Here is a 27,964-nt window from a genome sequence, read left to right as displayed (position 1 = left end):
AAATTTTAGCATTTAATATTCATTCTATAACTCCACACTGTGAAGCTTGTAGAAAGTATGTTCCAATCATGTGGAAAATATTTTTAAATTGTACATGAAATGAATGAAAAGAAACTAAGTTTCATTTGAGATTGACCTTCTATTTACTGGAGAGTGTTTGAAAGATTCTGTGGAACATTAACTAGCAAAATAATGGAAATGTTACATTTCTTTACTGTCCCATGTTTGGTTCCTACCCAATACCTCCCCCCCATCCACCTCCCATTTCTTTACTAATTAGAAAGAGTATCTTGACTAGCCAAGGAGTAAGAAAAGTGGCTTTTGTTTTAAAATGTTTCAAGTTGAACTGAAAACAAAATTCCATGCATGTGTGATTTTGTTAGGATGAACCTAAGTACTATGTATAACTATAAAGCTCTTTTTTTAAAAAAAAAAGTATGTTGGGTTGTAAAAGAACTGCTAATTTATTCATTGAAAGTAAAAAGTTTTTATAGAAAAGATATTTTTAATACATTTCTAATAGAATATATATAAAGTTTTTCACATGTGAAATTATAGATTTGATTAATCTTAGATGGGTTAATTTATTGAATGATATTTTCAGAAAATTTCTAATCATCAAAGTATTATAGTGAACTTGTAGGAAATTTAAGGATTTAAAAAAAAATCATCTGTAATTCAACCATTTGATATAGAATATTATCTGATCATCTTTTCGTGCAGTCTTACATCTTGCATTTTAACATAGTCACTATCATAGTATATGCACTTTTGTATGTTTTTTTTCTTTTTACTTAATTCATAATAACATGCCTTTTATGTAAAAATCTCTGAATTCCCCATGACCTTTTATGATTGAGGCTTTTAAAGTTTCAATTTTTTTTCAATGAGTGTTTTTCCATGTTGACTTCCACATACTATTTATTAATTTAAATGGTTGTACATTATTCTTTTGAGTTATTTACCATAATTTATTTAATTGTTCTTCCCTTTCCCTTTAAAGTTTTTTTTTTTCATTTACGTTACTTCCATTTTTTGTTATTTTTAAATATAGTACTTGGAATATTTTTAGGTAGACAGCTCTTTCTTTGGGATAGAATCCCCAAAGTGGGATTCCTGGTTTAATATTAGGAGCTTTTCTGACTGTATTGTCAATTGTGTCTCAGAAAATTTGATTCAGTTTACACTACCATAGCAGGATGAGTACAAAATAACTTATTTAGGACTTTTAAATAAGGTTCTTGTTAGATATGGTCTTTGTGCAACTAACAGTAATGTGAATGGTTTGTCTTCTGTCAAAATTCCTCAGACTCTGGTCAAAATAATAGATCCAAATGACCTACGACATGACATTGAAAGAAGGAGAAAAGAACGATTACAGAATGAAGATGAGCACATTTTTCACATAGCTAGTGCTTCAGAGAGGTAATCAGTAGATGAAAAACATACTGTTATCAGGGAGCTTTCGGTTTAAGCATTTTTCCAGTTTTTTTGTGTGATGATAATTTTAGTGTAGGGATTTGATCCTTCAAATCCATTTTCTATGGTTAAATGAAATCTATTAAAATGTTTCAAAATTATTCAGTAATCATTCTATGCATCTTGATTTAAACAAGAAAAATTATGGGGTAGGTGGATATTTGAGGACTTCATAATTCTAGAGATAAGTATAAGAGATTTTTTAATATTAGCAGAAGCCAAGACCAGCAAGGTTATGGACTGTTTGGCTCAAGCTGATTAAAACTGATACATTCTGCCCTAGATTCTGGAGTAGTCTGAATAATGCACAATTTCCTGAAGTTAGTACAGTTCTCTTCCAGGACTCTTCGTGGATGTTTATCCATGAAATGGGCAGGTGTAGTAGAAAATGTAGAGACCTACATTTGAATTTCATCTCTTTCCAATTTATAAGATGTTTGATCTTGCACAAATTTGATGAGTCACTATAGCCTTTCTATAAAATGATGATAAAACTGCCAGGCACAGTGGCACACACCTGTAATCCCAGCAGCTTGGGAGGCTGAGGCAGGAGAATTACAAGTTCAAAGCCAGCCTCAGCAAAAGTGAGGTGCTAAGCAACTGAGTTGAGACCCTGTCTCTAAATAAAATACAAAATAGGGCTGGGGATATGGCTCAGTGGTTGAGTGCCCCTGAGTTCAATTCCCAGTACCAAAAAAAAAAAAAAAATGATGATAAAACCACTTTATTATGCTATGCATATTAAATGACTGGCATATTTAAAGAACTGATGCCATGCATAGCAAGGGCTCATCAGTAGATCTCCCAGAAAGTAGGAATAGTGCAGTTTTTTATATAGTCCATAGTATCAAATTACTGAAATATTTGACTAGACTTTTAAGTCAAGTCTATGCCTAACTAAGTCTTAGTTGAAATAGATGGAGCTTGTTTAAAACTGGATTTGATTCTAACAATAAGTTTGGGACTAATTAAAAAGATAATCAAACTGTGTGTTGTGGTATATGAAAAATATGAAAGTAAAATAGTAAAAATCTTTTCCTTTGCTAGGTGAAAATCACCAGTCTCCTAATATGATATGATTAATACATTGCATGACTGGGCCCTTTAATGTCACAAACTGTCACATTTTTCTTGAGACAGCAAACTTAAGAAACCCAGTGTACCAAGAAATAGGATTTTTCAAACAGATTTAAGATAATCAGCATATTGTACAGACTGTGTAGTGCTTCAGGATATATCTTTACCCTCTGAAATGATTAGAACTTGAGTACTGAAGTTAGACCCGAGTTCATATTCCTGCTCTTAGACCCCTAGCTATGTAATTGACTTTTGGCAAGTTACATAGTCTCTGTTTCCTCAAGTGTAAAATAGGGATAAGATTTATACTTACCTTGTAGTGGTAGTTAAAATTAAGTAAAGTGATGTGTATAAGGTTAACATAAAATTTATCAATGTCAGCTTTGAAAATAGTGTTGAGGCATGCAAAGATGTTTTCCTACAAGGTATCTTTTGCTGGGTGTGTTGGATTATTTTATGGTTTTTTTGTTTGTTTTGTTTTGGTGCTGGGGATCAAACCCAGGGCCTTGTGCATGCAAGGCAAGCACTCTAACTGAGCTATATCCCCAGCCCCAGGATTATTTAATTCCTACTGGATAGTTGGTATGGAATATAGAGCCATGAGGGTTTTTAAAAATCGAGATATTACATACCATAAAATTCCCCAATGGAAGTAAACAATTCAGTAGTTTTTAGTATATTCACAGGGTTCTATAACTATCACCATTATTTATTCTAAAACATTTTATCAGCTCAGAAGGGAACACTGTACCCCATTTCTCCTTCCCCCAACCCCTGGCAACCACTCTTCTACTTTCTGTCTCTACGGATTTGCTTATTCTTAACATTTCATATAAATGCATCATATTGTGTATGGCTTTTGTGACTGATTCTTTTGTGTAGCATAATGTTTTCAGTGTTGATCCAATGTTGTAGCATGAGGATGCTTTTTATGGCTGAATAATATTCCATTGTATTGATGTGCCATATGTTGTTTATCCATTCATCAGTTGATGGATATTTGGATTGTTTCCACTTTGGGGCTGTTGTGAATAATGGTGCTATGAACATTTTTGTGTAATTTGTTTTCATTTCTCTTTGGTTGATACCTACAAGTAGAATTGATTAATTAGGTGGTGACTCTATATTTAACTTTTTGAGGAACTTCCAGATAGTTTTCCAAATTGACTGTATCATTTTACATTCCACAGCAATTTCTCCACATCATTGCCAGTATGGATAAGATTGTTACTGTCTTTTTTTCAAAAATGATATAGAACCTCTTATATATAGAACCGTTTATCTCTTTGTCCTAATTCAATTTCCTTATTAAAATAAAAGACACTTCATCTTTATATCTTAGAAATTCAGTTTATAAAAATTGATCTCATTGTGTTTTTACATAATCCTTTTTAATCAAGTCAGTATATAGTTTCCATAGACATTCAGAAGAATGAAACATAATAAAATCATAAATCATAGGAGGAAGTGATTTCCCACCTGTGTGATTTTTCCTTAAAAAGTTGTATGCAGGTTCACTGGGCATTGTGGCACATTTTTGTAATTCCAAAAACTTGGGAGGCTGAGGCAGGAGGATCGTAAGTTTGAGACCAGCCTGGGAACTTAGTGAGACCCTGTCTCAAAAATTTAAAAAAAAAATTAAAGGGCTGGAACTGTAACTCGAGGTAGAGTGCTCCTGGGTCCGATCCTCTGTACCACAAAAAACATTGTATGCAGGCTCTGTGTCTATTTGCTCACCATTGTATCCCCATTGCCTTGAGCTAAGTTCATATTTGTTTAATGAATGAAGACTTTACAAAGCAGCAGACAGGGCCAAAAATACTTAAATTAGAATGCCTGTCTACCTGGATTCCTGTTCTCTGATACCTTAGGAAACTTCACCAGCAAACCTGATTCTCAGGGATTTCATCTAATTTCCAAAACCCTGATATTCTCCATTGCTCTCCCTTCTGGTCAGTCTCTATCCTGAAGCTCCATGGCTTCTGACACACTATTTCTCCCTCTTCTTATCAGAGTTACTAAGTTCCCCACAATGTAATTAAGATGTGTTATATAAGTTTGGGCTATGTGTGCTTAAAAATAATGTCAGTGTACTTCAAAAGGACATCAAACTGTCAAGACTTCCTTTTTAGCTAGTCAGCTTATAGGAAAACATCAGTTTTTATTCTTGCTATTGTAATAATCTATACTAAACTAGAGTGAACTTCGTGCGAATCTTTTATTCATATGTTCAACAAATATTTCCTCTGTTCTACAGTTACTGTTTAAGCACTAGGGATAAAAGTATACACAAAGTGATAAAAGTATACACAAAGCCCTTGCCTTTGTGGCACTTGGAATTTAATGATGGAAGAAAGAAAATAAGCAAATAAATACATGTTAGTGAAGTGATAGATGAAAAATAAGGCAGAAGAGGAAAATAGAAAAGAATGATGTGTGATATGATTTTAAAAATTTAGCTGGGATGTGAATTAAGGTATTTGGCTACAGGATTACCTGGCGGGGGTAGTATTTCAAGAGAGGAAACAGTAAATTCAAAGACCTTGAGGCAGGAATATGGTTGCTCTTGCTTAAGAACTAGAAAGGGAGCTGGTGAGTTACAAAATGAGAAAAGGAAGAGAAAGTCAAAGCGTGAAGGACTTTGAAGGACTGAAAAAGATGGAAGACTCTTTTTTACTCTTAGTAAAATTAGAAAACATTTAGGGTTCTAACCAGAGAAGAGATATAATTGCACTTAAATTTTAAAAGGATCACTGTTGTTTTTAGGTAGAGAATGGATTATACAAACTAGAGAAAAAAAGTCTCAAGTAAAAAAATAAAATAAAAGATTGGAGGTAGGAAATCTGCATGATAAGGTGGCAGTAGATGGGACTCATCAAAGAACCAGGCTCCTTAGACCTTGCTCCTCCTCTAACCTTTGCACACAGCATATGCCTCGTGTCCCAAGGTGGTTGGTTGTGCTCTAGCCATCATGTCCTCATCCTAGTCTTTCCCTGAAATTTACACATGACACTTTTAACACTGTTGGCCTAAAAATTTAGTCCCATGTCCATGTCTAGTTGTAGGGAGGATGGGAAATAGATCTTTAACCTGGGTGTTCATTTGCCTGCTTAAGAATCCAAATTTATCAATGAATGGTTTTTCAGTTTTTTTATTGTGGCAAAATATAAATTTACCATTTTAATTGTTTTAAGTGTACAGTTAATTGGCATTAAGTATAACCATAGTGTTATGGAACCATCACTGTTATCCATTTATAGAACATTTTCATCTTTAGAAACAAACTCTGTACCATTAAACAATAACTCCCCATTCCTTCCTCCTCTCCAGTCCTTGGTAACCTTCTTTCTTACTATCTCTATAAATTTGCCTATTCTAGATAACCTCATACAAGTAGAATCATACAAATTGTCTTTTTTTGTCTGGCTTCTTAGTATCATGTATTCAAGGTTCATCCGTATTGTATCATGTCAAAATTTCCTTCCCTTTTCAGAAAATTCCATTGCTTTTTAAAGCTGAATAATATTCTGTTGTATGGATATACCACTTTTTGTTTATCTGTTCTTCTGTTTATGGACATTTGTGTTGTTTCCACCTTTTGACTATTTTAAGTAGTGCTATTAACCAATATTGGTGTTTTTTTTTTTTTTATAGCCATCCTACTGGGTATAAAGTAGTATTTCATTGTGTTTTTGATTATAGCCATCCTAGTGGGTATAAAGTAGTATTTCATTATGGTTTTAATTTGCATTTCCTCCATGACTAATGATGTTGAGCATCTTTTCATATATTTATTGGCCATTTGTATGTCTTACCTGAAGGAATTTCTGTTCAAATTCCTTGCCCATTTTTAAATCAGGTTATTGTCTTTTATTATTGAGGTATAAGAGTTTTTTATCTATTCTAGATATTGCAGGTTGAGTGTCCCTTATCTCAAATGCTTACGCCAGAAGTGGTTCAGCTTTAGGATTTTTTTTTTTTTTGGAATATCATCATAATGAAATATCTTGGTGATGGGACCCAGTCTAAACATGAAATACATTTATGTTTCCTATATGCCTTACACATATAGCCTGAAGTTAATCTATACAGTGTCTTTAGTCACATGAGGTCAGATGTGGGGTTTTCCATTTGTGGTATCATGTTGGTGTTCAAAAAGTTTCAATTTTTGGAGCATTTCTGATTTGGGATTTTCAGATTAGGGATGCTCAACCTGTATGTCTTTTTCCAATATGTGCCTTGCAAAGAGAGTTTTTAAAAGCCCATTTCTTTGTTTATAGACATAGTCATATATGCTAATGATAATCATTTGGGAAAAAATATAATTAAGTATAGAAATATAAGGCAGTTTTAATTTCATCAGTTAGAGATGACCACTGTTAATATTTAGCACATTTCCTATCATTTTTTTCTCAGCATATATGTTATTTAAAATAACTGAAATTATTCTCAGTATATAATTTAGCACCCTACTATTTTGACTTACTCTCTTATCATGAGTATTTTAACAGGACATGGAGTTTTTTTGTTTTTGGGTTTTTTTTGTTGTTGTTGTTTTTGTTTTTTTACATTTTAAAAGACCCTGAGTGTCGTCTTCTTGTCAGGTTTGGGGGTCAGAGCTGGGGCCACAAAATGAACCATCCACTTAACTACCTTCTCTGAAGGAATTGCAGCTTGTTCCATTAAACACACAGGTGCACCAGTAGTTACAAACATGAAGAGATAGGTGTTATCACCCCAAATATATTTTGTGCATGTGGCATTTTGTGGTACTTAGTTTACCAGAGAGGGGTTTAGGAAAGCCTTCCTTGGAGGTACAAATGGAGCTAAATTTCATCTAAGTGGAAGGAAATGATCACAGAAGGAACTACAGGTGCAGAGGTGTGGAAACAGGAGAGATTGGAGTGTTCAGGGAACCACATAAAGTTAAATGTCCTGGAAGCTCAGTGTGTGTGTGTTAGGGAGACTGGAGTAAGGCAGATGGCAATGCAGCAAGGACCAGAGCCTGGAGGACCGTGTAGGTCCTGATGAGGAGTATGGATTTCATCCTGATGTCAGTGGGGAATGTATGGAGGTACTGAAGTAGGGCTGAGGTCATGAGTGGCTGGTTTACCATGGAGCAAGGCCTGCAGAAGATGTAGGAAGAGGATTCCCTAAGGGCTGTGGAAGTGAGGCATCCAGGATCAGAGGAAAAGCCCAAAGAAGGACCTCCCTCCATGATAGGGCTCCCTGGAAAAAGCACTTGGTGGCCTCAGGACCTCTCAATATCAAGAGAAGGAAGGCTTCCTTTTAATGCCCTGGCCTAGCAGTATCCATGGCCTAGCAGTATCAGAGTGAGGTAACCCTGCGCCAGTTTCATACCTCACCTCTGATGAATAGGCCAAGTCATTAGTGCTTTTACAAAGGGGAGTCTGTCAGTAAGGACAGGGTGGGGGGCAGTGCCGCCAAATTCTAGAGCAGCGACAGTCTTTCCTCTGAAAACACACATTTCACATGAGTTATAGCCTCCAGGAAGCCTGTCCTTGAACCTCAGATTGGGAACACTAATACAAGGAATATTGTTTCCCCCTCCTATTGATTACTGCCAACTTAACTAAATAATGTTTTTTTTTAAAATGAGGGTGTTAGCCCTAAAAACTAATGTTTGTAACTTTAGTAGTGAAAGATCATTGAGTTTTACTGTTGTGTTACTTTAATTGTCTCTAAAGGGGCTTTTTAAATTTTTTTGTTTATTTGTTGGGTAAAAGTAAACTAATAAAAGATTCTTGTTTTCTCTCTTTCATTTTATTAGGAATGATCAACGTTCCAGTTTTTCAAAGGTGAAGAATATTCATGCTGATGGATTCCAAAAACCTACACATTTTGTAAAATCAAATTTTAGAAAATTTATTCAGAAACCTTACATAGTAAGATTGGAGTTCCGGAATTTTCATTTTTTTGTACATTCTCCTCAACTATATATTTTCAAAATGCCTATAACTGTGCATTAAGTATGTGTTAGAAGATTCATTTGAGGTTTACAGTTATTGTGACAAAAGAAATATTAATCTCTGGATTTATTATAATACCTTAGAATTTTGGGGGAACAATTTCATTAAAATATAATTTACATACTGTAAAATTCACTCATTTTAGGTGTAAAAGTTAGTGATTTTTTTTAGTAAATTTGTGATGATGTATCACTATCACAACAACCTAGTTTTAGGATATTTTTACTACCCAATAAGAGCCTACATGCCTGTTAGTTACCCCCTGTTTTCACCCCAGCCAACCACTAATCTACTTTCTGTTTTAAAGATTTGCCTTTTTATAGGGCAGCTTACAGAATGTCAGCTGACTACCTTCCATAAGAAATGACTGGAAAGATGGAAGCCAGAATCTGTGTCTGTAACCTAATTTCAGAAGTAACATCCCATTACTGTATCATATTGTAATTGCAAGAAGCAAGTTACTAGGTCCTATCCACACTCAAAGGGAGGATCATTAGTGGGGATCATCAGGAGTCATGTCAGCAGCTGCCTGCAATCCTCCCTCTGATCAAACTCCACAGAAAATGGAGCATATAGAAGGTTGTAAGATTGTTGATTTTAGAAATAAGAAACTGACTTGAGAATGGGCTCTACCTTTTTTTTTTTTTTTCTTTTTTTTATTCCCGTCAGAGGATTCAAGTTCTTTGTGGTTACAGATTTACTAATGTAGTTGTTTCTCTTATTTCTGGTACTTTCCAAGCCATGGCAGGAACATCACCTCAAATCAATTATCTGAGTCAGCCAAACCTGCCTCCTGCAGTATTGGGGATTTGTTCTTAACGAGTAGGAATCCTTTAGCAACTCCTGATAGTAATAAGTTTATCTCCTTATCCTGGAGGCCTGTATAAATAAATGCTAGATTCATAGTCCAGTTTTTAAAAGTCACCCATTGCATTAAATAAGAGTAGGGACTTTTCTGGGTTTTTTTTTTTAATATTGATTTTTTAGTTGTAGTTGGACACAATACCTTTATTTTATTTATTTTTGCATGGTGCTGAGGATCAAATCCAGGGCCTCTCACATGCTAGGCAAGTGCTCTACCACTGAGCCACAACCTCAGCCCTTCTGTTTGCTTTTTGACACTCATCACAGGCATGGATGAAACTGGCCCCTCACCAACTAGCGTGGGTCATGTCAAAGAAGGAGAAATGTGTTCCCACAGCTAAGCTCCATGTTCCCAACTTTGGTTGCTTTTGTTTTGTGGTACTGGTGTTTGAACTCAGGGGTGCTCTACCACTGAGCAACATCCCTAGTCCTTTTTAATTTTTGAGACAGGGTCCCCTTAAGTTGCCAAGTCTAGCTTTGGACTTGCAATCCTCCTTCCTCAGCCTCCCAAATTGCTGGGATTACAGGTGGGAGCCACCACTCCTGGCTGCCTTGAGTTCTTAATCCTGTATATTTAAACATGTGTCTTTTACATGGTGAAATTAGTTTTTAAAATCAATCTTTAAGCATATTAACCCATACTAATACTTTTTCATGCAGAATTATGCTATTCGGAGAAAGGATATTGTTACTCAAAAACCATTTGGAGTTGAGGGAAACCATCAAAATACAAGAGGCTTTAAAAGACCTTTCAAGGTATTGAATGTTGTTTTCCATTTAATTCTAACTTTGGGCTTATGCTTTGAACATAATATTCTAAGTATAATTAAAAGCTATTTTGAGGTATTGTTTCAAATAGTAGCTATAAACTAGTGTTTCTGGTTTATATGCTTATTTCTAGTATTTACAGTTGACTATAATTAGTTTATTAATCACCTCTTCCTCAGGACTTGATTTTAATTTTTATTTAACCAGTGAAACCCTTTCTTCAAATATTACTTGAAAATACACATGCACAAGACAGATATAGGTGGAGTGACACAAGATGGGGAGACAGGCAAAGTCCCAGACTCTCCTATTAAACCTATCCTTAAATCTCTAAGGTGTTAAGTACAGAGCTCTCATGCTTCTCCAGGAATCACCAATGGAGAAACCCTGCCCATAGATAGGCACACAAGCATCAGAGAGGACTTCTGGTTCATCAGAGAAAGATTCTGGTCCAGACAACTTTGTTAAAGTATATTTTATCACATTCTAATTATCGTATAGAAATAGTTTTTAATTAGCCAACATGTTTGATTACCTAAAACACCTCATCCCCCAAACAAATGGAATAAAAGCAATAGTCCAGGTGTTGTATTTCTCTCCTTGCTCTCAAAAGCTGTGCTTTTAAAATCCATTTTGTCTAAATTTCTTGTTTATGACAGGTACTTTGTTCATATTTTTCATTCTGTGTTGTCTTCTCCCTCACACACACAAAAAAAAAGAAAGAAGGAAAGAATTAAAACTTTTGTGTGTGTGTGTGTGTGTGTGTGTGTATGAAAGTCCCAGGCAGGCTTGATAAAGTACTTAGCTGATTAGGGGCAAATTAGTATGAGCAAAAAGGTGTAGTACAAACTATCCCAAAACCATAGACTTAGGTGGGTAGTTAAGTGATCTTCTATAAATATTTGGCTTCTTGACAAAGTTTCTAGATGTTAAAAGCATTTTTTTCTACTAGGAATAGCATAATTTGTAGGCATTACATAGATTATATTTTCATCCAGTGCTTTATATAAAACATGGATGATGTTGGGTTTTCAATAATAGCTACAGCCATAGAGGTATAAACATGTTTTATACCATCTGTTAATCTCTTGAGTAATGAGGCATCAGATCAACTGAAATTGTGATGTCTGCATCACCTAGAGGCAGTGTAGATGGATTTGCAGATCTCAGTGCTTCTACATATTGCTCTTCTCATTACTCAGATCTAGTTGATTGTTGTATTTTTGTAAGATCATCACAAGACTTATTTCCTCGTACCCTTTTATTTAAGGGAAGATTCTTTAACATTGTTAGATATTTTTAAAATTTATGCAATAATCTTTTCTCTTGACCAATCATTTAAAGTTTTGTAATGTTATGATTACTTAGAAGTTCATAATTTTTTCACAGTAATATAGTGTATAGTGTGAGCAGATAATCCTTCCTAAAAAATATTAGCCAGGCTAAGTGGCTCATGCTCATAATCCCAGCTACGCAGGAGGCTGAAGCAAGAGGACCACAAGTTTGAGGTCAGTCTGGATAATTTAGCAAGGCCCTAACTCAGAATTAAAAAGGTCTGAGGATATAGCTCAATTGTATGGCACATCTGGGTTCAATCTCCAGTGCCACAAAAAAGAAAAAAAAATTGTTAAAATTTACTTTCTACATGAATTAGACTAATTCAAAGATATAGTAAGCAAAAATGGACCATGTAAATCTCAGGATTAGCTCTGATATATCAAGTTTGTGCATATAGTCTTAACGAAATTATAGTGTCTTATTATGATTCTCTTTCATCTGAAATTTCCTCTAACCTTAATAATTGGAAAATGAGCATAGAATAAATAATTTTTGTGCTTCATCATGTATGATATCCCCATTTCTAAAAGAGTAAAATGAGGAATCTACTTAATTCTTTTAATTACTCTGTTATAATACAACATGTATACATTTGTTTTACCAATAATTCCCATTATCTTTTACCTTTTACTAAGTACTCTGAGGATGGAACTTAAATAAACTAAAATCCAAATTTTAAAAAGATTAAAATCCATTCCTAGTGACCAAGTCTTTGAAAATTATTATAGAACCTAAACATTCTAATTATTCTGTCTACATGCCTAAATATTATTCAGGCCATAATTGTAAAGCTGTAATTCAGTATAACACATCATATGGCTTTCGCTAAAGAAAAAGCTTGATCTTTTTAATGTTGAAGGTCTTATAACCAATGCTCCCCTTTCATAGCCTCACAAGTATCTGTCTCCCCTTTAGTTACTTTTTATTTATTTTTTTTATATTTTGATACTGGAGTAGAGTGCTTGCCTTGCACATGTGAGGCCCTGGGTTCAATCGCCAGTACCACCAAAAGATATATACATATGTAATCCTTTTTTTTTTTTTTTAAGCACAGCAGCTCCAGCAATGGCAACTCACGTGACTAAGCCCCAATATATTTTTTTTTCCTGGCATTGCCTTAGTTGCTGCTTAATCTGAATTTTATTGTCAGAGGATAGTGTTTGAAGAGTCTTTTCATTTAATGCAGTGATTATAGTATAGTGAACAATAGTATTGATTTCTTTAATGGCTCATGGTATGTTTAATCTTATATTTATTTAAAAATTACTATTGGTTAGTGCTTCATGTTGAAGGAATCATCTCTTTGCTATCTATTTAGGAATATGCAGGCTTATTCAGACCTTAACTTTCTTTTTTTTAAGGTATATACAGGTTTATTTAGGAAGATGGATAAGGGAGAATTGTAGGCTGTCTAGACAGTGAGAAGCAGCCCTGACTTGGGCTGGGGGTCCATATTTATAGAAGGGCTATATCAGGGGCTGGACTGGAGGTGGATTCAGGATGGAGCTGCACAATTTTCTTGCCAGCTTTCCTGCACTTGTGGGTTTCCCTCATTTTTCAAGGATGTGGGCCAAGGTTTGCAACTGTGTTTTCTGCATCTCAGTGGCTTGATTTCTTCATTTCAGTGGCTTAAGGGTGTTTGCCTTAAGATTCTGTTTCTCCTTATCCTAAGTCCCTATCTCATTTCTACCCCCCAAAATTTTGATCCCTTAATCTTCCCAGCCTGAAGCAGCCATAGAAGATTGATCTTCACCCCTCACAGAGCTTAATTTTCTGCAAAGCAAATGTGCCCCTATTTGTTTTTTATAATTTTAGATTGTTTTAAGCCTTAGTGGATTACCAATAGTAAACTCTTCCTCCAGGCATTACAAAAGAGGCCACTATTGACTGGGACCCTGGTCATGTAATAGTTGAAATGTGACTCAGGGTGTTTTAAATTAAGAAAAAAAGAAAGAATTTGATTTAAAGACAAAACTCTTTCTATTCAACTTTGTCATCAAATGTTTACATATAACTAGATTGTGTTTCCCTTTTATGTTTTTGTTTTATTTTGAAATGGGGCCTTGCTGTGTTGAATCTCCAGCTCCTGGGCTCTAGGGATCCTCTTGCCCTAGCCTTTTGAATGGCTGGGATTTTCTTTTTTGTTTTTAACCAGGGATTGAACCAGGGGCACTTAACCACTGAGTCACATCCCCAGCCCCACCACCCCATGTCTTTTTAATTTTTTTTTTTTGTTGTTGTTGTAGATGGACATAATACTTTTATTTTCTTTCTTTCTTTATTTTTTATGTGGTGCTCAGGATCAAATCCAGTGCCTTACACGTGCCAGACAGGTGCGCTACTACTGAGCCACAACCCCAGCACCCCCCTAGCCCCTTTTTATATTTTATTTTAGAGACAGGGTCTCACTGAGTTACCTAGAGCCTCACTAAGTGGCTGAGGCTGGCTTTCAACTTGCAATCCTCCTGCCTCAGCCTCCCAAGCCGCAGGGATCACAGGCATGCTCCACTGTGCCCAGCTGGGATTTCCTTTTTCCTGTGAACATTTGCTTGAGAAATTGAGAAGATGAAAGCACATTAGCAGAAAATAATACTAATAAATACTGATAAACACTAATCTTCTCAGTAGAGTTCTGATTTTACTTAAAAAAAAATTGGGGAAATGAATTTGTATGCAGTGCTGCTATTTTGAAGTTGAGAGTTTGCAACTTTTATTCTGACCTTTGTCTCTGCCCAATAAGTGAACACTGGTTGAATCCTTAACTCTTTGAGTGGTAAGGAGAGATGGAAGAATATAACTTTCTGTTTGTGCCAGTAGAGCTGAATGCTGTTTTATGTTCTTCAAGTTTGGACAGCCCTTGTCTTGTATATCCATAGACTCCTGTTGGCAAAATCAGTAAGACTAGCTGCCTGTCAAATACTCCACTAAATTGTCAATGCCTACAGAAAAAAGGGTGTGGTCTGTTTAGTCTTTCCCTTGCATGAAGTATTAGGTATGGGTTTTGTTAAGTAAATTCAGAACAATGTTATAGTTAACTTTGCCTGAGAGAGCATGTTGGGTCACCAAAGTCTTAACTTTTCTACAATATTTTCTCCTGACTCCCTGGAATTAGGCCTCCAAATATTCAGTTTGTGCTAAACTTGTCCTATTACATTTTAAAGTGTGCCTAGAGTTTTGCTTCATATGGCTTCAAATTTATTCTTTAATTTAAACATTTTTTCCAGTGCTGGGGATCAAACTCAGGGCTTCATGCACAACAGGTAAGCACTCTACCACTGAGTTCCAACCCTGGGCCTACACATATATATTTTTTTGCAGGAGAATTTAGTTGGATAATTTGAGGGAGAAATCCATTTTATAGTCAAGAGCTTACTTAATGCAGCCTCTTCCAGTGAGTTAGCAAGTAATCAAGATTTTAAGACTTAGGCAGAGATAAACAGTTGGGCCACTTCTCCTTTCTGTTTTAGATTATTCTAGGAGGATGCTAGAAATGCAGGTGGCCACGAAGAGTACATGATAGGGGGAGTGAGGAAAGGAGATTTAGAGAATTGTTTTGGAAGGTTTGGAGAGGACAGGTTGGTGAGTAACCAAACTCCCCTAGCACTAATTTATGATACCAGTTCCTCTTATACCATTTAGGAACATACAAACATACATTGTCCTCTTATGTCTATTATAATACCAGACAGTATGCAAAGCTAGGAATCGCTCTTTACAACCCATATTTGATATAATGAGGTTTTTTGTGTGTGTGATAAAGAAAGATGGGTTTGAAGGTTTCAATAGGAATAAAGTTAAAAGTTTTTGATTCTTAAATATTGATTCTTAATGTCTTCCCCCCCCCCCTCACTGGTATTTGATATAGTCACTGTGAATCAGAATAATTTTAGCTCTTTGAAGGTTTTGGAAAATTGTATTTTTTAGCATGATGAAGTTCAAGAATTCATTTCAAATTTCTTATTCTTTTTTTTTTTTGGTGTGTGTGTGTATGGCACTGGGCGTTGAACCCAGGGGTGCTCTACCACAAAACTACATCTCCAGCCCTTCTTATTTTTTAAATTTTGAAACAGGGGTCTCACCGAGTTGCCAAGGCTGTCTTGGACCTTGTGATCCTCCTGCCTCAGCCTCCTGAATCTCTGGGATTACAGGCATGCACCACCATGCCAAGTCATTTAAAAATCTTTTATGTAACAGTTTTAAAAATTGTTTTTATGTAAAACAAAGAATTTTTTTCAAGAAAATAGTGTGTAAAATAAACTAGTAAGCTAGTTTGAGGGAAATGTACTTGACTATCATTAACCCCTTCCCTCTACGATCTATAATGCCTGGAATCAAGGGCAGCTCTAAATACCAGACATTTAACTACCTGTAGGCTTGGGAACTATAGTTTTAATGCTTAATTATTTTTTCCCTTTGCAGAACAACTTTAGAGGTGGTAGACTCCATCCCCCATATAAATCAGACCTGGTACAGAAGAGCTTATACATTCAGGCTAAATATCAGCGTTTGCGGTTTGCTGGTCCAAGGGGATTTATCACTAATAAATTCAGAGACAGATTACTGAGGAAAAAAAAGGTTAGTTGGATGATGATCATTTAAAAATGTTGAGTGACTTTTGAACTCCTGAATCATCTATGTTCATTAGAAAAATGAGATTTTTCATTTAGTTTTGATTAAAGAATCAACCTAGATTTCTAAGATGTTATTACATGATAGTTGAATAAAAACCTCAAGGAGTAATAGAGTTGTGAGACTGTTTAACCTTAAAATATTTTTAGCTGTTATACTTGAAATATTTTGAATATGCCAACTGTTTGAACTTTTCACTTTAGGATTTCTGTTGTATAGTTAATCTTTGAAATGGTAATTTCGGTAAAGGCTTTTAATTGATATATTTTAGTCTTGTACAATGTAAGTGATATGCGTGCCAAAAAATATTGAGCAGACTGTATACAAAGGTATATAGTTTCAAAATGTACTAATTCATATTTTTACCCCCACTCATATATTTTTTAAATTGTGGTAAAATATGGATATTGTAAAATTTTCCATTTTAATGATTTTTAATATGCAATTCAGTGGCATTAATTACATTCACAGTGCTATACAACCATTACCACTACATGCTCTTTTTCAAAACGTGTTTTTAATTGACAAGTACAAATTATATGTATTTGTAGTGTACAACACATTGTTTATGTGTGTGTGTGTGTGTGTGTATTTTTATATATATATATAAAACTTAAGATTAACTTCCATACACACATATCCACACATATTGTGGCATGGCAAATTATAGGTATATGATATATTGTTATTATCTGTAGTCATGTGCAATAGATCTATCTCCCCCCCCCCACTCTGCTATTTGGAGGCAATGTGCTAAGTTGCTGGGGTTAGTCTCAAACTTTTGATCCTTCTGCCTCAGCCTTCTGTGTGGCTGGAATTACAGGCTTGCACCACTGCGCCTGGCTACAATAGATCTCTTAAACTTACTCCTTCTAACTAAAATTTTGTGTGCTTTGACCAATATTTCCCTAACCTCCCACCACTCTCCCCCCAGCCCCTGGTAACTACCATTCTACTCTCTACTTCTAGGAGTTGAACATTTTTTATATTTCATATAAAGATTAACTCATATATTTTCTTTTCTGTGCCTGGCTTATTTCACATAACATAATGTCCTTCAGGTTCATCCACATTATAAGTATAATATATTTTATTTATCCATTCATCATTGATGGAAATTAAGGTTGATCCCATCATGCTAACTTTTTTAATGTGGTGCTGAGAATCAAACCCAGTGCCTCATGCATGAGGGGCAAGTACTCAATCACTGAGCTACAACCCAGCCCCCCATCATGCTACCTTAACTCTAATAAAAAGCTTCTTTACTTGATAATTTGAATTGCATATTCTTAGCTGCAGATTGATTTTATTTAAATTAACCATGTTAGTATTTGAAAATGCAGCATAAATATATATAAGATTAACTTCCACATAATTATATTTTAAATGAGAACAATAGTATTAAATCAGTCAAGAGAGGCATGCTTGTCAATCTTTTTGATTCATTTTTATTTGTAATTTTAGGTCATTGTCTTCTGAGAAATGTATATATTTCTAGTTTTGCTATCAAATAGCCCAACTGCAGTATTTTGTTTTGGGTTTTTTTGTTTTGTTTTGTTTTTTTGGTATTGGGGATTGAACTCAGGGGCATTCGACCCCTGAACCACACCCCAGCCCTTTTATGTATTTTATTAGAGACGGGGTCTCACTGAGTTGCTTAGCACCTCCGTTTTGCTGAGGCAGTCTTTGAACTTTCCATCCTTTTATCTCATCCTCCCTAGCCACTGGGATTACAGGCATGCACCACCATGCCTGACCCCTTTACACTGAGCTTGCTTAAATTATTTTAGTAAAAGTTACATTTTCAAAAGATGGACCAGTAGATTGATAATTGATTGTTTTTTAGGTTTTAGAATTAAATAGAATATCTTACATAACCTCTCCCACCCTCCAATTTTAGTTGAGTACCTTAAATGAGGTTTCTAATTTTACCATGTATGTCATGATTTTAAGAAACTACCTATTTTTTTAAAGCATGAATGATATTGGAGTCATTTCTTCTGTCAGGCTGTACCAGGGCTTGGATAGAGATGCTGCTTTTCTTCTTGCCCTGTGGAGCAGGTTTCTTTGGATCAGATCTTCCTAGACATTTGTTTCCAGTCACGGGTGGCAGCCTGGCTATTCTGAGGAAAGCTAGTTATTGCTTTTCACTTGAGGGGTAAGGTTGAGTCAGGTCTTTTCCTTAATTGCCGGAATGGGTTTCTAGTGCGTGTTGTCTGTTTCTCTTCTATTCACTCTGCTAAACTTTGAGTTTTATCTTAACTCCATTTATACCTCTATGTTGTAGGTGATTTAGGGCTCCTAAATGTTTACTCGGCCGTGCTTTAGCCTGTAGTTTCTATGTTTCTTGGACTTGCTTCAGTTCATCTTCCTTTCTTTGCCTCATTTTGCCCAGTTCCTGCTGACTACCACATTCTTTCAGGCTACATTGCCCACCAGTCCCACTTCACAACAAATCAAAATCAGACTACAGGCCATCATCATAGGACAGAGGAATTTGTGTCCTAAAGGGAGCCACAACCTTTAGGCTTAGGCTGTTTATATCATCATAGTTAAAATCCAGTATGGGTCATAGCCCTGCCTTCCTGTTGCCTTTCACTGACATCCAACTGCTTTGTAAGTGGTCCCAACATGCTGGATTTTTAAAGATCAGGCTCTCCTACAATTCCAGTGTCTAATACTCTTTTTCTCAGGGCTACTTTTCTGGATCCTACTTCACATATCCTTGTAGTATAGCTTACTTTGACCCGGGCTTTTCCAGTCTGTCAGTGCCTGCAAGCAAGCCATAACCATGCTTTTTATAGAATTGTATTTGAACAAAACCCAGCTCTATGAGCACAGCACTAAATTGGGTACCCTACTATTAGTACCCTACTTAACAGTTGGGCTCTGCTTTTCTAACCTTTAGGGAAGGAAATGCAGCTGCTCTATTTCTGCCAAGGTCTGAGCTAGGGTATTTAAAGCTAACTTGGTCTTTAAGCTGTCCCAGTAGTGTTGTGCTACTCTGAAAACCCATTCCATGTGGATAAACTGATGGCTTAGACCTACCAGTGCATTTTACCCGTGCCCTAAAGAAGGGGACAAAGGCCTGAAATCATTGGTGTTCTCTAATGTTACCTCCCTTTTTTTCCTTAAAACTAGGGACACTTTTGCTCAAATAGGATTACTATGTGTGAGGTAGCATTTATATCACTTTTTTGTGGTGTTAATGATCAAAACCAGGGCCTCATCCATGCTAAGCAAGCATTCTACCACTGGGCTACATCCCCCAGCTCACATTTACAACACTTTTTATCCCAAGCTTTAGCATCACAGGGAACTTTGAAGGTCCTACCCTAGAGAGACTTCTTAGTCTGGGTAGCATCTCTAGACACTTAGGCTTTTTGCCATGTGGAGTTCATTTTTTGGCAGTTATTACACTGCCACCTAGATTAATTAAGGATGCATGATTAAGTAATTGAGATACCCTAAAATTAGATATAAAGCTACTTATTTACACATGTCTCTAAGTCCACTAGGAATATTTAGATTGTTCTTATCTGGACGCCTCACCCTCCCACCGTATTGGAATGCCTAGGCTCATCATTCATGGCTGGAACATCTTGCATTCCTTATCTATAGTACAGTTTGTTTCTGTGCCACCGGACAGTGTTTTTCCTGTCTGCAACAAAGAAGAGCCTTGGGGAAAGGTGGGGATGGATCCTAAACATCCTCCTAATATGTCCTCCTCTTCTTCCACTTCCCATATGGTGGTAGTTTCCCTAAAGCAGCATTGGCTCCCCAGACGCCTACAAAGTAGTATGATTCCCAAGCAGAAGAATTCCTTATTCATCACACACTTGTCATATTAATCCCATTTGGCAACCTGAATCCCCTTTACTGGGTTTCTTTTTTTCTTAGATTCTGTTCTTAGATTGGAAGATGGAAGTTGTCTATTACTTCCTGAAATAAGGCTTGTCTTTTATCCACTAGTGTTCAGAAGTGCCCTCATTAAATTTCTTCTGCTTACCCCAGAAAGGCTTTTTAGAAACTCTTGAGGATCTGATTATGTATTAGAACAGGACAAATAACCTAGTCAGAATTCATGAAGCACCTCTGGGAATGTTGCCTCCGAAAAACTGTCAGCAATTGTGCATTTGGTTAGGAAGGCACAGAGTGCCTAAGCACCATAGATTATCCAGAAAACCTCATAGATTATGCCTGTAAGCTAAGTGCCTACCAGATCTCTGCCCATGGAAAAGAAGGAAAGAGAGGAGAGGGCATGAAGACAACGTAGAAAGGAAGTTAGAGACTGGAATTTGTGGTTTTGGGGGTTGAAAGAAATTGTGGAAGTCCTGGAGTACAAAGATATGATGGGAACCAAGATCAGACAAATCCCCAAGGATTTATTGTATACCTGCCAATGTCTGAGCTGAAGTGTGCCAGGTGCAGAGTAAGTGTAAGGATATCATTGCATTTGAGCATTTATGATCTAGAGCCTCTGGTTTCACTACCTACCCCTCTGACCTCCCTGTCTTACTTGGTGATTTCTCTTTCTCCAAACATTCTTTTTAAATGTAAGCATTTCCTGGTGTGATATTTGTTATTCTCCTTCCTAAATCCTCCCACATGCCTTGATTACCCTTACCTCTTCCCAAGATTTCACTGTCACTTTTGTTAATGTCTTCCATCCTGACTGCTTCCCAGACCTCCAGATGTTCAGCTTCCTCCCAGATACCATCACATGCATATCCTAAAAACACCTCAGATTTAATATGTTCAAAGTCACGCTTGTATTGAAACATGCTGCAGCATGGATGACCCTTAAAAATATGCTAAATGACAGAACCTAAGCCAAACACAAAAGGCCACCTTATTGTATGGTTCCATTCTTATGAAATGTCTAGGACAGGCAAACCCATAGAGACAGAAAGTAGAGTAGTTATTGCCAGGGATCAAGGGATTAGGAGAAAAATCGGGGGTAGGGTATGAGGTTTCTTTTTAGAGAAAAATATTTTAAAACTGTGGTTGTTGGTTGCACAATTCTGTGAATGTACTAAAAAGCCATTGAATTGTACACTTTAAAGAGCTGAACTGTATAGTATGTGAATTATATCTCAGTAAAGCTGCTAAAAATAATATCTTAAACTCTCCTCCTCAGACCACTCACTTCCCCTCATGGTCCATAGCTCTTGCAGCTACCCAAGTCAACCTAGATACTCGTCCTGCTAATCATTTGTGCCAGTTCTCCTTCCAGTTTTAATGTTCCAAGTCTTCTTATTTCTGTCACTCATTTGTAACTCCATTCAATTCATTTGTTTTAATGGCTGCATATTATTCTGCTGTATGAATGTATTGTTTATTTAAGTGCTTTTCAAACCTTTTTGTTCACATACTCTAAAATTTTATAAAATTATCTACTTTCTTAAACATTTTTAGGTTATCTGTTATTTTTTCAATCATGAGTTGTTGTAAAGGATATAATTTCTTTCATATTATAAACACTGACAGTCTTAAATAAAACTGTTACATCATTCTTTTAAATCTCTTCAGTGGAACCTGCATACCACAGAAATTTGATAACTAGCATCATCCATTTAAAAAATATATACAAATAAGTTCTTTTACCACTAAGAAATTTTATCTCATTCTTTTTTTGCCTTAAATTTAGATTTCATTCTGCTTCCTCCATAGAATTTATTTCTTGATCACCAAATTTAATTTGGCACATAATGTTATTAGATTTCTGTGACTATTAGGTGTTAAATATTTTCTCTGGATTGAGTTAATGTTATAGTTAAAAATACCATAAATATATTACAAGTTTTGTTCAGTGTTGATTAAACAAAAAAAGTTTTACTGGAAATACATTTCTTTTTTCGACTAGTTCATGTACTTATAAATATTACTTATTGCTAGTAGAATAATACAGTGTTCAAGTATCTATTCTAATTCTATTTTTTCTTTTTATAGATGTAAGTGCTGAGAAACCTTGTTTATATGATTATATAGATGGGAGTGAAAAGACTACTATATATAGCAATGCCACTCGGTTCTTTGGACCCACTCTGAATTATAGGCCAAAAAATCACTTAGTGATCTATCACCAAAAAGTATTTTGAGTATTCTATCACCAACAGCTTGAGTTTGTCCTCCTTTAGTTTTTGTTAAGCAAAGTTAAAAGAATTGAAAACCATGTGACTTAGAGTACAAAAAAAATCTATTTATTAGTAGTTGTTAGGTTCATTCACTTTCTTGACATATCTTGAGGTTTGTCAGGTAATATAAAATAGTAGATTCAGGGCTGGGGTTGTGGCTCAGTGGTAGAGCGCTTGCCTTGCATGCATGAAGCACTGAATTCGATCCTCAGCACCACATAAAAATAAATGAATAAAATAAATATATTGTGTCCATCTACAACTAAAAAAAATTTTAAAAAATAATAGATTCAGGATGAGAAGAAGGTGTATCTTTCAAGTATAAGGTAGAAGGCAGGGAACCAGACTTAATTAATTATGCAGGCAGGATAATTTTGGAAAGTGAACACTGGAAATTCAAGGGTCAGGAAATTAATTCCTTCAAACTATTTGTATTCACATATTCCTTGGAATGTCTTCATCTACTTCTAAGGGTATGTGTGCCCCAGTTCAGGGATCCCTGACTTGCTTACCAAGCCTCTGTTGATGACTTAAGTGTAGCTTACAGGTTTTCAGTAATACTGCTTAAGGGCATTGACATTTTGGTACCTTGTCATATTGCCCCTTTTACTTATTTATACTCTTACCAGCAGTACATGAAAGGATCTACTTACCTACATCCTAGCCAACACTACACATTCTGTCTTTATTATCAGGTATCAACTTAATAGCAGAAAGTAATCCATATTATTTGCTTTTCTTTGATTATTAATGGTGTGAGCATCTTTTTTATGTGTCCATTGGCCATTTGTATTTCTTCCCTCAATTTTCCTATTTCTATACTTTGCCAGTGTTTCTGTTAGGAGATGGTGATTTTTCTTATTGATTTGTAAAAGCTTGTGATCTAGTGAAGCTATTTACAATCATTTTGCTTGTGTTTATGTCTGTTAGCTCTTTATGCTGGTTTTTGCATCATAGAACTTTTAGATGGTCATGAATTTGTCAAGTTTGTCCCATATGGTTTCTTTTTTTCATTATTAGTTCTTTTTAGATACACATGATAATAGAGTGTATTTTGACATATTATACATACATGAAGTACAACTTATTTCTAATTAGGATCTCCTTCTCATGGATATACATGATGTGGAATTTCACTGTGCTGTATTCATATATGAACATAGAGAAGTTTTGTCCAATTCATTCCACTGTCTTCCTTTTCCTATCCCCCTCTCTTCCCTTCATTCCCTTTGTCTAATCCAGTGAACTTCTATTCTTTCCCATAGGTTTCTAGATTTCACATCATGCTCATAAAAATTATTTTGTTTCCTTTAGGTAGTTTTATGGTTAATTTTTAATGCAGAAATATTTAATTCATTTAGAATTTATTGATATTATAAAATGTGAAGTTGGATCTGTTTTTTCCTCACTGAATTTAGTCAGTTTTTCTAACCCTATTTATTGTAGAATTTGTCTTTTCCCTACTGATTGAAAAATGCTACCTTTGCTATATTCTAGATTCTTACATATTCCTGGCCTCTTTTTTGGAAGCTTTGAAGCTGTCTTACATCCTTGCCTCCTGCAATTTGCCTGTTCAGTCTCTTTACTACTAGCACACTTATTGTCCTGGAACATAGATTGTATCGTATTCTCTTACAGAAACTCTTTCCAAGTGTCCTATTGACTACAAAAAAAAAGAGACCAAACTTGTTAGCTAGGTCTGTCTAGTCCTAGCCACATTTTCCCATGGCCCTCTGCTTTTTAGAGCATAGCATGTGTTTTTCTGTATTTGTACCTTTGTTCCTACAGTTCTCTTGGCTAGAAATAGCTTCCTGATCCCTATTCTTTTTTGTAACCAAGCTGTACTTTCCTCTTAAGGCCCACTATAAAGCCTTACCAAAGCCCCCTCTTTAATTTTTGTTTCATTTGATTTCTAATTATTATGGTTTACCTTCCTACTTCCACAAATATAGTATCAACTTCTTAGAGTCGAAGAGGTCTCATTAGTCTTTCCTCTTTTTCTGTTGCCTTTCATCTGATCAGTCTTTAGAAAATGCTTATTGAATGGAATTGAATTTTATCATATATACACACACTCATATAAAGTCTGGAGGAAATCAGGTGCAGATTTTAAAAAGATTCCTCTCCCAGTGGAGTCATACAGGACTTGCTTAATTACCCCAGCAACAAGTTGTTACAACATATGTGAAATGTTGCCAGCCTGGAAAGCTCTCTAGATTCAGTACCCAGGGCTTTTGCTAGGTGCTGATCATTTAAGCACCCGCTTCAGGTACACACACTAGCCTCCCAGAAGGAAAGCAGATATTCAAGAGAAACCATATTATTTACACAAATAATTTTAGCATGCACCAGTTAATGGTAGGAATGAACGCTCCTGAAATTTAAGTTCTCACATGCCCGTCAAGGGCCAGCCTTATAAGCAGGACTTTCCAAGGATAGTAGTCAGGCCTGCTGTGTTTAACTCTTTCTGGATACTATATTTTTGAGGGCTTAATTTCACAGATGGTAGATGCCTAACAGGAGAAAAGGATCAGTATAATAGGAATAGTCAGGGCATGTAAGTACTATTATTTGATACTGTCTTCATAGAGGAGGTAGGTTATAAGATAAGGCATGGAGAAGAGCTGAACATAGAAAGAGCTAATACCATATTTGGCAGTAGGTTGTAGGATTAAAGTAAAATGGGATTGTATAAATTAGGGAGAACCTCCAAAGCTGTGTATATTCAGGATTATTATTAGAATTATTATTATTAGAAGGATGTTCACTTGGTTAGCAGTTGATAGGTTTCTGTGAAAGAAAGATGAGATGCAGAAGGACCAGTAGAGGAACATTTGCAGTGACCCAGGTGTCAATTTATGAAGACCTAGCTGAGAGGGAGCTCATATATCTAGTTCAGCATTCTACTTTCAAATCATTGGAAGTGCAGGGGATTAACTTGAGAGACTGTATGAAAGAAGCTATGTCCAGGGTGAATGCAGTTCAAAACAATTGCACATTTTTATGAAAAAAAATTTCAGTTGAATTTTCTTTTGAATTATTGTAGTTAGAATTTCCTTTTAAAGTTGTTAGTAGATAACATTTTATTTAAAGATAAATTTATGATTTTTATATTGTACAAGTAAGAATATGATTGAGCCTACCTCTGTTTAAAGGAATGATGTTGAACAAAATATATTTGCATGTATTTTGAACATTTCATTAACCAAAATAGAAGAATAAGAATTTTCTATCAACACTGTTTTTGTTTGGAATTGAACATTTCCATACTAATACAAATGCCAATAAATAAATCAACTTTTAAATTTCTTTCAGTTTTAATATTGTAAGATCCTAGTAAAAGGTAAGGATACATGTATTAATAAATTTTTATTCTTTAATGTCCCTGAAAAACATGTCATTCTACCATTTTTGTTTTTATTAGTTGCATGGTCTTATGTCAAGTTTGTAGTCGGTAATTTAATATTGTGTATAGTATCACAGTATGAAATCCACATTCATTACCCTTTAATCATAGTCTTACTATTCTTGTGAATTCTTTTCCCATATTTATTGAAACCTTATGAATTTACATTGTAGGTAACCATCTGAAAGCAAGAAAGCTTTTTGCCCTTTAATAGCTTTCTCTGCAGTGATCAGTCATTAGAAAAGCCCATATAATTGTAGAATTAGAAATATCATATAATGGGAAGGACAAAATAGTAGTTTGAAGTTGTACTTGTGTCACATCAGGCTCTGTATTGGAGAGACAAAGGTTTAAGTGTCTCAAGTTTATGCCAGGGATGCCCTCCCTCCCCAAAACTCACCCAACTAGCAGAATGTTGTTTTCATCAATTTACTAATACCAGTGTTATCTAGTGTCATGTTTTTTGTCGTACTGACTTATCATTTGATATCTGCTTTGATGTGTTCTCTTATTACTTTGTATGTTTGGGGTTCTACATAACTTTTGTGGGGATCTCAAGGTGCAAATAGTACTATATAAGTTAAACTGTCAAAAATTGAGATGCGAACTCTAGCTCAGATACTATAACTGATTGTTTCTTCTTTTGAAGTTTCTATTTCTCTTGTTTTCTCTTGGTAGGAATATACAAACATTGCTACAGAAACCTAATCTGGAATTGTTACAAATGGAAGCAACCCTTCAGGAGGATATTTGGGAACATCTGTTTTTGTCCGGAATTAGAATTGGCACTAAGGCACTAATACTGTAACTTTCTTGATAAAATAACTTTATTTTTCAGTAGTGGAATGCTGCAACTTTTTTACACTTTAAATTGCTTTTAAATTACAGTATTCAGTTTAAAAGTTGTATTAACTACAGTTTCTTTTGCAAAAAGTCTCAATAGAAATACTTGAAGGGCATTATTTGTTGATGCATTTTTCTCTAAGCATGGTTTCGAGAGAACTTATATCCAGACATTTATATGTTGAAAGCTTTGTTTATGTAAAACAAAAGTATCTGAATTGTATAGTGTCTGTACATGAAAGAACTTTAACAGTGGCCTTACAGTAGCTAATTTTATACTGGGTTTTTCTTTTTCTGATGACATTTTGGCTTATAACTTGAAGTTTTCTTAAGTTTCTGATGATTAAGGCCTATATAATTCATACATTTCATATTATGATATCAGAAGGCTAGAGAAAAGGTGCTTCAAATTTTCCATCAGGTAGTTGTGAGTGCACTGAATTTTTAGTAATTTGTTCATTCAGTTGTTTCCACAACTATTTGCTCTTTTCCAATTTCAAAATGCTATTGTGGAAAATGTAAAGATTTTGTAATCTATATTCCATCTTATTTTTCCCTCAGGGCAAGCTTGTGCATATCATATTTTTAAAGGCTTTTAAAAATGTGACAAGACAAAATCTCATATTTGAAAATTGTACTTTACTACTACAGCATTACATGTTTTGCAAGCACATCTTATAGAGTGTTTATTTTCAGTTCAGTTGATATGTATAGTGTGCCTACTATATGTAAGATAGAATCGATGGGATTTTAAGTGAAATTTTTAGGTCCCAGTATCTGATTTCTTTATGTTTTCTATGTTCTGCTTAACAATACATATACATTCCCAACTAAATTTTTGTGAAATGTTTATTTGTAATAAAGTAAAATATTGTTGCTCTTTCTGCTTGAAGAAGTTACTCAACAATTTGTGTGAATGTTATTTTAATTTTCATTGAGACATACAGCCTTGGGTAGGACCTGTTGATCTTTAATGTTGCTCAGCACTTGTGAAGACAGAGCTTTCTAAATCAAAATATGAAGGGTGGTAAGAACTTGGTATTTCATAACAGGATTATGAAAAATCTTACTACAAACATTTAGGTCTTTGCATATCTTGAAAAGATGGGACAGTCTTTGCTTTACACGAATCATTTGATAAAGGGATAGGGCAAGAGCACTTGATTCATTGCTAACTGGATAATAAATTTAGGCAGATGGCCTTCTCTATAGGTCAGGTTTTCAAAAAATATTTAACATTCTGCTTATGGTAAAAAAGAAGGGAATGCAAATAGTATGACAACTTTGTATTATATGAGTACTTATAAAATCTGTCAAAATTTTTTTAAAATTTTTTTTAGCTGTAGTTGGACACAATACCTTTATTTTATTTATTTATTTTTATGTGGTGCTGAAGATCAAACCCGAGGCTGCACATGTGCTACACGAGTAGT

At 35.2% G+C, this 27,964-nt stretch overlaps 1 protein-coding gene across 7 annotated transcripts in view; it reads left to right on the top strand.

Annotated features, from left to right (window-relative positions):
- The window catches only part of Bclaf3 (BCLAF1 and THRAP3 family member 3), a 54,061-nt gene extending 26,650 nt beyond the window's left edge, over positions 1-27,411 (top strand). For 3 of the 7 annotated variants that reach the window (XM_071606189.1, XM_071606185.1, XM_071606186.1), the window contains exons 8-13: positions 1,310-1,425; positions 8,348-8,462; positions 10,071-10,166; positions 14,741-14,776; positions 15,936-16,091; positions 26,367-27,411. In XM_071606189.1, coding sequence (XP_071462290.1) covers positions 1,310-1,425; positions 8,348-8,462; positions 10,071-10,166; positions 14,741-14,776; positions 15,936-16,091; positions 26,367-26,396 — 549 coding nt within the window. In that variant the 3' untranslated portion in view covers positions 26,397-27,411. Of the gene's footprint in view, positions 1-1,309; positions 1,426-8,347; positions 8,463-10,070; positions 10,167-14,740; positions 14,777-15,935; positions 16,092-25,597; positions 25,626-26,366 lie in introns of all 7 variants that reach the window. The other 4 variants (XM_071606187.1, XM_071606190.1, XM_027927246.2 and 1 more) reach the window with 4 other exon arrangements.
- The last annotated feature ends 553 nt before the right edge of the window (positions 27,412-27,964 follow it).

The sequence above is a fragment of the Marmota flaviventris genome, chromosome X (assembly GCF_047511675.1).
Source record: "Marmota flaviventris isolate mMarFla1 chromosome X, mMarFla1.hap1, whole genome shotgun sequence".
NCBI lineage: Eukaryota > Metazoa > Chordata > Mammalia > Rodentia > Sciuridae > Marmota > Marmota flaviventris.
This window is presented reverse-complemented; position numbering and strand designations above follow the sequence as displayed.